At 45.6% G+C, this 10,000-nt stretch overlaps 2 protein-coding genes and 3 non-coding genes across 5 annotated transcripts; 1 reads left to right on the top strand and 4 right to left on the bottom strand.

Moving 5' to 3' along the window:
* Positions 1 to 5,713: 5,713 nt before the first annotated feature.
* Positions 5,714 to 5,788, bottom strand: trnP(tgg). The gene has a single exon. It is a non-coding gene; the product is annotated as a tRNA-Pro (tRNA).
* Positions 5,789 to 6,034: 246 nt separating this feature from the next.
* trnF(gaa) lies at positions 6,035 to 6,108 on the bottom strand. Its single transcript has one exon. It is a non-coding gene; the product is annotated as a tRNA-Phe (tRNA).
* A 360-nt stretch (positions 6,109 to 6,468) lies between these two features.
* trnS(gct) lies at positions 6,469 to 6,556 on the bottom strand. The gene has a single exon. It is a non-coding gene; the product is annotated as a tRNA-Ser (tRNA).
* A 20-nt stretch (positions 6,557 to 6,576) lies between these two features.
* orf104 (hypothetical protein) lies at positions 6,577 to 6,891 on the top strand. The gene has a single exon. It carries the CDS (start codon positions 6,577 to 6,579, stop codon positions 6,889 to 6,891), a length of 315 nt encoding a protein of 104 aa, YP_009532797.1.
* Positions 6,892 to 7,607: 716 nt separating this feature from the next.
* On the bottom strand, positions 7,608 to 8,348 carry ccmC (ABC transporter subunit C). The gene has a single exon. It carries the CDS (start codon positions 8,346 to 8,348, stop codon positions 7,608 to 7,610), a length of 741 nt encoding a protein of 246 aa, YP_009532796.1.
* Between the last annotated feature and the right edge of the window lie 1,652 nt (positions 8,349 to 10,000).

Here is a 10,000-nt window from a genome sequence, read left to right as displayed (position 1 = left end):
TGCATTCTCCTAAGAAGAGAATCAAGCGACTTCTGGACTTTCTGTGGCAAGCCTCTCTATCGATTGTGAGTTCCCAGCCATGGGGAGTTCTATTTCTCCAGTTTGAGATCCAGCTGGCTAGTTTGAAAGTGTTTACTTTACAGGGGTAATCTAGTAGCGGTACCGGTCCCGATGGTGATCCCTTTTTTTGGGGTCCCGGCCGGTACTTTTCTTTTCCCATCCCTGTGATCAAGGCTGTGATAAAAGCCAGTTAAAGACCAGCAAATGCAATCTCTGAGTCTAAGGAAATTTCTTTTACTTTACACCGGTGTGATACCCCTCCTTTTCTTTTCCTTCCTTGTGCGCCAGGACTGGACTCCATTTTCCTTTCGTTCTTTCTTTATCTTCCAGAGCTCTAGTTTCTTACTTAGATTGTCCCCATTACACTCTTTCTCTCTTCTTCTTTGCCCTTTTATAGAGACCTAGGAGCGAGTTTACGAGCCGGCTGCCTTTCTTTGAGGAGTTGTACACCAGGGATGATATTGAAGATTCAATTTCTTGTTACATAGAGCAAAGGTCTTTCCCTCTCAAGCGGAGAAGACTGGAACCATGTCCGATCCGGTAGGGATGGTTCTTCTCGACAGATTAAGCTACTTACTAGAGTTCGGGTATTGAACAAACGGGTGGCAACTTGCCCGATAAGAAAAGTAGCCCGAGTGAAAAAGTTTTCGTAGCTAAGGAGTTCTAGTTGTAGCTAGGAGTTGCTATGAGTTCCGAGTTGACGAAATCAAAAAGAAATCTGTCCGGACTGGTGACACCTGTACCACACTCTATGGCACACACCCCTAGTTGTAGTAGACGAAGATGGTCACCTAGGATAGGCAGACAAACCTGAACCTTAGAAAGTTGCCGGCAGAGACGCTACGGGAGAACCGCCTAGGATGGCAGACTCGATCATCTCTTTCAAAAATGTGGGTTTGTTCATTTCGAATCGGTCAAGGGTTCAGACAGGAGATGTGCTTTAGCAAAAGAAGCTTGGGCACATCCTCCAAGAAAGCTAAAAGGACTATCTAAAGTGTGGGCACCAGATCCACTCAGTGAGGCCGGGAAAGACTTTTCGTCCGATATAGTAGTGTTTCAGACTTAAGCTGTGGGATAGACTCCTTCAAATGGAAAGATAGGTTATATATAAAGAATTAGCCAGTACAAGCTGTGGCACCCATCCCGACTGGGAGTGGAGTAGCCAGGAAGAGGCACCGAGGAGGTTCTGAAAGAACAGAAGCTGAGAACCTGCAGGGACTCCGGTCTAAGGCCTTGGCTGACGTACGATCCCCGCGAAGCTCCACCAACAACTCGTGGCTCAGCCTGTGATTCAGTAGATCGAGCTCACTACGCCCTACGACAACAGCACGGATAGCTTAGCTTACTTGCCAGTCTCCAAGGGGTTGAACTACACTGTTCCAATAGCTTTGACTCCCTAACATGGATTTTATTCCCGGGTTAGAATCTTGTCCACGACCATCCCTGACTCTTTCTCCCCTTCTAAATAAGGCTATTATAGTTCAGGCAAGCTATTGACTCCATTCCTGATAACCCATATACCCCCGGGTGTATACAATGATGATTATAAAATCCAAGTCTTTCAAGGCAAGCACTAGCCACTGTAATCGAATCCTCCTAATCCCTAAAATAGGCCTTCTTGTAGGGATTTTGTCACTTTTGTCCCCTTTGGTGTGCCCCGCCCGCGTGGACCTCTTGCATTGCTCCGGGTATAACCAGGACTAGTTTGCTTTCAAGTCGTCGAAAGATTGAGAAAGCAGCTAATTCAATTGCATTCGGAAATAGCGTGCAACAACCGTCAAATAAATAACAAGCACCACGTCGAAGGTCTTATTAGCTTCCTTGCTACGCTCGGATGAAGACTACAAAACCGGTATTTCTTGCTTTTTGCTATCAATTTTACCGTGAAATTAAATTAACAAGATTCCGGCATTCCTACTTCTTCTAATTAAGATCGTCATAAAAGTAGTTCGAATGCGTCACTATGCTTTCTTCATGAGCCTCCGAATAAGGCTACCAAGCAAAAGGAAGAAGTTCGACCTTAGACGAGCCGGAGCGAAGGAGGGATTGTAACACAGCTTGCTTCGAGAAAAAGTAAAACCTCTTCCTCATTGCACTGCTCAGCTGCCTTGGTATCCGTGTTAGGAAGTCAAAAACACTCCTTGCCGCTGCCAAACATGTATGTTGAAGTCTCGGAAACATGTTTAACTCATTGACATTTATCGGAGAATCGACAGTTCGTCTCGGGTAATCCTAGATCAATCATAGAGCTGGGGCCTTCCCTAAGCCAGAAGATACCTTCTCCTATTGATTAACTTCCTTAAAACCTTTCTCCAGCAGTCGATTCTTCTATCATTGGATTTTCAGTCTTGGAAGTGGTGAAGCGAGGGTTTTTACTTTTCTCTTGGCTAGCTAGCAGGGAGAGAACTGGAAGAGGGTAACCCGCGTTCTTCCTTTACCGAAGCTCCTTCCCCAAGAGCCAACCATGGCATTCTATGCATCTTCAGCTAGCTTTCCCCCTCCGCCTACTATCTAGCTGCAATCCTTCCCTTACCTTAACCCTAATCATGCTTAAGACATGGAATTGAATGCTTCTTTTCTATGGAAAAGAAGGAGGAGGGATTTTATGGCAAAGCAAGACTGATTAGCTCGCCTAAGGGTCGTAGCGGAAGAATTCCTCATCTGCGAGCTATTGGGGATCTATTCTCAGGAAGGAATGAAAGGACTGACTGAATTTCATGCTTTCAAGGATAGGTCATTTGACTCTCTTTCAAGAATTCTCCTCTTTCCTCCCCCTGAACTAGTGGAATACGCTAGTCGACGGAGGAAGGCTAGCTATGATATCAGGCTCTGACCAAAGATCCTCAACGAATCCGCTTCTGCTTTGAGAAATCAGACAATCCTGTGCTGGGGAGGTTAACCCCCACACCATCTGGGCCTGAAACCCAGACGATGCCAAGCCATACTAGCCTGATCCTGGGGCTATCTATTCGAAAGAGCTAGAACTTGAAGGAAGACCTCCTTCCCATAATGAGAGTTGAAAGGGGATCTGATCCACCCAACATGTAAAGAAGGCATGAACAATAGATAGGGCATATAGGGAATGGAATCAACAATCGAATAAGTGATGACTTGACTGATCTTGATGTACTCTTTTTCCAGCCTTAGCCTTGCTAGCACGCCCAAACACAGACCAAGACCGGTCAAAGTCTACCTTCACATGTCTACCCAGGGCATATAGGGGCGGGGTTTACTTAGAAATAGGAGAAGACTAAATAAGATGGGAGTTAGCCGAGTGCTAAATCGACCAATTTCATCGGTTTGAATCGGTCAACACTTCCACCATTTGCTTGAGAGATGATTTCCTTTACGCACCGGATACTGTTATAAGAGTAGGAGCTCAACCAGGAGTAATAGCAGGTATGGGCAAAAATCCACCTCTTATGGTCGGGGGCGGGGACGCCTAACGGCTGTTAACGTAGTGGTATCTGTTTTCGAAGTGATACCGGTTGACTCCCTGTTTAGTCAGGAAAATCTTTATAGTTAAGTGGAAGCGTTACCATCTCTATCACACTCACTGTTGGCAAGGAAGAATTCCCAACCCCAACACGAACAGAAAAGCCCAATCGAACTGCGCATCTTTGAGAAGAGATACGAACTCTATTCACCGGGTGGTTTGCCCGTGGGCTTAGAAGAACGAACTCCTTTTTCAAACTCTTGGTCAAATTTCTTTGCTTTTTCGCCTTGATAGACCTTCCATATTAGGACCATTCCAAATGTTTGCATCACAAACTCAATGGCGTTTCTGAGGTAAATAGGGGTGGAGCTCTCCTTTTTTCTCTTTTTGCCTTCTTTACCACAGGTACCGTCCCCGAATCTTTGGTTCTATACCGCGTCGGGTCGTTGGCAATGGCGTTTACTAGATATAAGTATTGGGCGGGCAAAGGAGGCCAAATAGCACAGCTGAGGTAAAAGAGCTCAATCGCATAATAGCAACTGCTGTAGTTGACCCCCTAAGAGATGAGACTGGGAATATTGATTTAGAATAAGTAGCGGGTAATCTTTTATTTCCAATTACCTTAAGATCTATATCGGCCTCATGACTTTGTCGCCTTTGCATTACCTTGGCTCTTCTTTCATCTTTTCTCTGGGCTAGAGATCAATGCCATTAGAGGCGAGTGAAGGAAGGTGGCGATAACGTTAACAAGTCTGCTTAATAGCTAATGGGGTGGGCCACACGCGTCTGACAAAGGCAATTCCAATGGAAGCTTGCAAGGCAGAGCGAATCCTTGCTTGATATGTGTCCCACTCGCGACACAAGGCTAATTGGTGGTCTCATTGGCTCATATCTTAATACTATCTTCGACTGGGGTAAAGTCGTAACAAGGTCGTTTAGTGGGGGAACCTGTGGCTGGATGGAATCCAATTGCATTTCTTATGTGCCAGATTGATTTGTTATGTATAGAATCCAACTTTCTTATTCTTTATGATCGTTCCTAAATGGCCAATCATTGGAGCTAGGGTTTGGTCCAGCTTACAGAGTCAATCCAGCTTTGGGCATGAACGAGAACCCGGTATCGGTGGAGTGTCAAGCAATCGCCCCTGCTTTTGTCTTTCCCGCCTAAGGGGAATACCCGCCCTCTAGCGCAGGCACAATTCATATCCAATCACATTGAGTTTATTGCACACTAACTTAGATTCAGTATCGTTTCGGTTCGTAAGCAAGATTCTGTATCTCGTAGGATTCTGATCGGGTTACCTTCAGGTGCTCCATGGCCATTCTCGTAGCTTCTACCACAGTTTTTCAATCTTCCCGGTTCTACAATCCAATTCTCTTTACCAACCCCCGAGGATATTCTGAATCGCCTGTGAAACTAATCCAATGCTTGAGTCGAGGAGGCTTGTTTCCGTACCCCAGAACTGGTTAGTCCTTACCAACTGAAAGAACTAGTTTGGGATGGAAGCTATACTTTGAAAGAGATCTCTTCTATGGCCCAGTTGATTACACAGAAAGGGCCTTTCGAAGCGCTTCCCCAGGTGGATGGGCACTCTGCTTTCCCTGGTTCCGGCAAGAAGACTGGCTAGAGAAAGAATGAGTCCAGCTTCACTCTATTTTTTGGATTCCCACCGGGTTGAGATCCTTGCCAAGATCCTGCTATGGTGTAATCAATGGCTTATGAGTCTGATTTACTTGTATCGTAAGTGATGTGTTTTAATAGCTGGTTTAGGATTCTCATTTCGCTGATGTGATGATAAGTAAAGAAAAAGGGCAAGGACTAATCCATATGGGCCACCTCTATCTATTGGTTTTTAATAAAAAGACTCCTCCTGGTCCTATCGAACCAGCTTCTTCAATCCTAGCTTCATGAGGGAGCCTCCTTTTTTTACATTTACAAAGGGATTCAGACAAGGAAGGCTGTTAAGCATGCAGACTGATTCTCTTTTCTTACGTGAATTAGATACTACTGAAATGCAGTTTCACTCCTAAGAAGTAAGATGACTATAGGCAAGAAAGAATTGAACCTAAGGCTTGCCCCCGAAACATTTGGAAGAAATGCTGCTTTAGATCCCGCCCAGATCAGATCAAGGGCGGTCTATTTTTTTCTCTTTCTAAAAGAGCGAAAGTTTACGGGTGGATGGGTGCTCTTTAGGCTGTGCACTTCAGCCCTTCACATCAAGGTGACAGGATTCGAACCTATGGCCCTCTGTACCCAAAACAGATGCGCTGACCAGACTGCGCTACACCTCGTCTCACCCCCCTCAGCATATAGATCCACCCGATCGATGAAGACTCGAACCGAACTCGCCCATCCTTTTGGGCATAGGGACGCGAGAACCAATCCGAGTAATCAACCGCTTTTTTTAGAAAATCTGCCTCCAGATAGGGCGACGCCAAAAAGCCGTATAGTGCAGGAGCGCTCACATTTTTTTGCTTCCTCTTTCACTTGAATTAAAAAAATACGGCTCGGGCTACCTGTCCTTTGGACCCAAAGCCCGCTTAGAAGTGGATTCGAACCACTGACACAAGGATTTTCAGTCCTTTGCTCTAACCAGCTGAGCTACCTGAACCACTTTCCTAAAGTATGTTTTCTTCATCGAATAGCGCCCTACTTACCACTTGACTAGTAAGGGAAAAGCCCTTTACTAATAACTTAAAAGAAAGGGCTTTTTTCGTTCGTCAAGCTTTCGAGCAGCTCTTTCAACTGCCGCCTAATCTCCTCTCCCAACATAACATGCTCAAGAACCGAGAGCCGCCCAGGGACTGCCGGAGGGAGCTTGCTTATAAAAAGAAGATAGGCCGGTCAAAACAACGCGCAACGGGCTCTCCGCTCACTAAGTAGTGCTTTTCTGTCCTCCGGGGACTCCACCAACACACACCAAGAGGTTCTTTCTCTCACGTAATTTCGCCCGCCCGTTCCACTTCCGTGCCGGAGGAAATGGGATTCGAACCCATGATACAAGAAGATTGTATGTCGATTTAGCAAACCAATGCCTTAAGCCACTCAGCCATACCTCCAAGTTGTTGATCGGAATTGGATGTGCGGTAGGTTGCCCGAAGGGCTATCTGATCCGATCAACTGCGTAAGCCGTAGCGCGCTAGCGCGCGTACTCTTCCTCTATGAGCGAGACTCCATCCAAATCTGCCACTCGTTGGGCGACGCCCTCTTTTCTATGAACACCCCACCACTGAATGATGAACTTTGCCAGTCTTCGCCTCCGACCCGACCAGGAGAGAACACAGAGTCAAGCCAAGCCCTTACCCGCCAGAATGGAATTCATATCTCCTTCGTCTGGTCGAGAAGGGAGAAAGCCCAATCGAACATCAATCACTTCACGGACGCTATTGATTGAGTAGCCAACCCCAAAACGCAAGAATCAAGGGGAGCGGAAAGAAGCACTGGCTAAGACTTTCAAGGAGATGGGGCATACAGGGCAAGTGTACTAGCATATGAGTTTCCAGCTTTTGAATTAAGGTTTGTCAAACCCTAAGCTGCTACTTAGAAAGGGGGCGTAGCGGGTAAGGCAAAAGAAAAGGTGTCCGCCTAGACTACTGCCACTTTACTTTAGGATAAGGTTTTTGCTTCGAGCAGCTCTCGGGCATTGATTGAGGAAGTAGCCCAACCTTTTTTCATCTACGCAAAGAGGAATTACTTCTTATTTTATTCGACCGGAAATGGTGCATCTAGATCGATTCCTAAGGCTGGTAATGCCGAATCAAGGATAAGGCAATACAGTAAGAAAGGAAAGCTATTCATCTTTTGTCTTTGAAGAGAAAGACAGATTGGATTGTACGAACATCTGTGCCAAGCTTAGGTAAGCCGTCCAGAAAAGAGACAAAGAAAGACCTCTCAAAAGCCGGTGCTTAGGCAGACCCAGGTAAGAGCAGCCTTTCTCTTATATAGGAAAGCACTACTGCCACTTTCTTATGTGAATACCTCCTCAATCTCACTCTTTAGTGAAAGTCTCTATTTCACTTTCAAAAAGCAGTCTACACAAAATATAGAGGTACTTTTTCCACTTCGCATATGGGCTTTATATTCTCTACGGCGTCAACCATAAGTTTGCGTTCAGTTTGAGCTGGGAAGTAAACTAGGTTTTGCTATTCCTTCTCGAGCTTCTATTTCATCCCTTAAAGGAGATTCGGGAAAAGATAGAATAGGAAGACGTGTTTCCAGAACAAACAAGATACGGGTTGAGAGGGGGAAGTTAGCAAAGTTAGACAAGATTGGAATGGGCATAGGAACATGTATTGATGTACCAGATCGGCTAATGCTCCCAGGTTGATGTAATGTATTCCACCAGTTGACTGAAGACTTGATTATTGGTATATCGATCGGTCCAGCACGGATTGAAATAGGAGCCGGTTCGACAGGAAGCTTTTGAAAACGCAGTGCACCCAGGTAAATCAGAAACGAGATGAATACAGAGGTTAAACGAGCATCCCACACCCAAAAGGTGCCCCACATAGGTCTTCCCCGAAACCCCCCAGTAACTAAGGTAAACAACGTAAAAAAAGCACCCATTTCTGTACCGGTTCCGGAAGAGCGAAGAAAAAGGGGATGTTTTGTTAATAGGAATAAGAAAGTGTTTATAGCCGTAGCGATATAAACAAGAATACTCATCCGAGCCGCAGGAACATGTACATACAGAATACGAGAATTTCCACCTTGTTGAAGATCTAATGGTGCTACCCGAAGACTTAAATGAATAGCCATCGCTGTTAAGAACAACCGAGATCCAATGAGAATTAGCGCATAGCTTCTGGTCTTTGACATCAAAAAAGAAGGTTGTAATAACGAAAGGGACATATGAGAATTTTGTCCTAGCTAGTGGAACAAGAAAGACATGGATCTATATTCAATACGCAATCAAAGGATTTCTCCCAACGAATAATTCCCCCTGCTTAGTTTTCGCTCCGCTCGTGCGTGGCACTCCTTGCTGGCGGAGCGGCATACCGAAAAAAAAAGTCAATTCATGTGACAAAGTTAACCATTCCTTTCCATTTTGCTGTCTAGGTCTTTGGGGTTTCCCCCTTTAAAAGTGCCATGATCTCCTTAAAGGCTGAGCAATTTTGGTCCCCCCTCATAAGCTCAGCCTTTAAGCTTAGGAGGGTCTCCATAAGCCTCGGAATAATGGCAGTTAGTAGCTCTCAATGACGAAGTCTCGAAACAGATTCCCAATTCCATCTCTCGAATAAGAGTATCCGCGGGTAAGACTCCCCTCTCCGAGAATGGAGGTAGAGCGAGATTAAGTCTTCGAGAAGCCCTTATGATGATGGGCGTGATCCATAGCCGATGTTGGCTATAAGCAGTATCAGTTGAAGCTATGGAGCACCCCTTCCAGTTTCAGATCGATATTGAGTTCCATATCCTGTTACAGATATTCCAGATGTAGAGACAGATCCAAAGCCATTTGATCGAGATCGAGTAGCTATAGCAGATCCATTTAGAGATCGGAACCCGGGTACACCCATTTTAGTAGAAACAGCCCCTAAGCCGGTAGGTCTCGTTCAAAAGCCACTTTAGTTGATGTGTCCCAATCCATGTGCTCGGTAATGATGTTGTCATCGCGGATGCGCAAGTTGCTGAAGTTTATTTTCAGTGTCTTCAGAAATTAGGAGTTCAAAACTAAAAAATCTCTGATTTCTTACACTGTGGTGCATTTGAGTTTGCTAAGCGCTTTTGCGTCAAGGGTTGATTTATCTGCCATGTCTGCTCGTTGTTTGCTTGCTTACCATCATCCATATGGTCTGATGGCTATATGTAAAAAATTTCCATTCATTACGAAGGTTCTCTACCTTAGTAAGGATAGGTGGTGGAGGGGGTCCTTGCCAAAGTCATACAAGATCTCGTCACTTTGAGCGGGTTCTTGCTATGTACACCAAGCCTCGGGTCGGGGTCACAATGACTATCCATTAGAATTGTGGCTTGGCAGAGTGAGCTCATTCGCTTTGGTCTTCTCTGGAAGATCTATGATTTGGTAGCAGAGAAGGGTGTAGCTTGGAGCCCGCCATGTCATCAAGAAAACCTCCCTGGAGCTTGGTCATCCCAGATGAGCTGAGCTACGAAGTTTGGCATTCGTGAGGACGCAGCCGTGTCAGAAAGGGCATTCTCGCTTATCTGTATATGAGAATTGGGTCACCGCGGCAGAGCTTCAATCGAAATAGTGATTCTTTGGCCAGGTTTGCTTATCCAACCCTCGAGTTTAAGGCATCTCATTAGGTCCCGAAGAGACCAGACCTTGGGAAGGCATCACTTATGCTAGAAGGCTTCACTGCCCTCCTTACTAGCAGCCCAGATCTGTTTTGTGCTCGGCTTGATGCCATCTCAGATGTCCATTCAAGTAGCCTGCCAACCCTATTTTCTCTTAGAGAAGGGGCCTAGCGTGCCAATGATTTTGCTACAACTACTGTGATTTCCACTGCTGCTCCTTCTTTTGCTACCTTGCGGAAGTCTTACTG

Source organism: Glycine soja, mitochondrion (genome assembly GCF_004193775.1).
Source record: "Glycine soja mitochondrion, complete genome".
NCBI lineage: Eukaryota > Viridiplantae > Streptophyta > Magnoliopsida > Fabales > Fabaceae > Glycine > Glycine soja.
The sequence above is the reverse complement of the archived record's forward strand: the minus strand, read 5'-3'. Positions and strand labels throughout refer to the sequence as shown.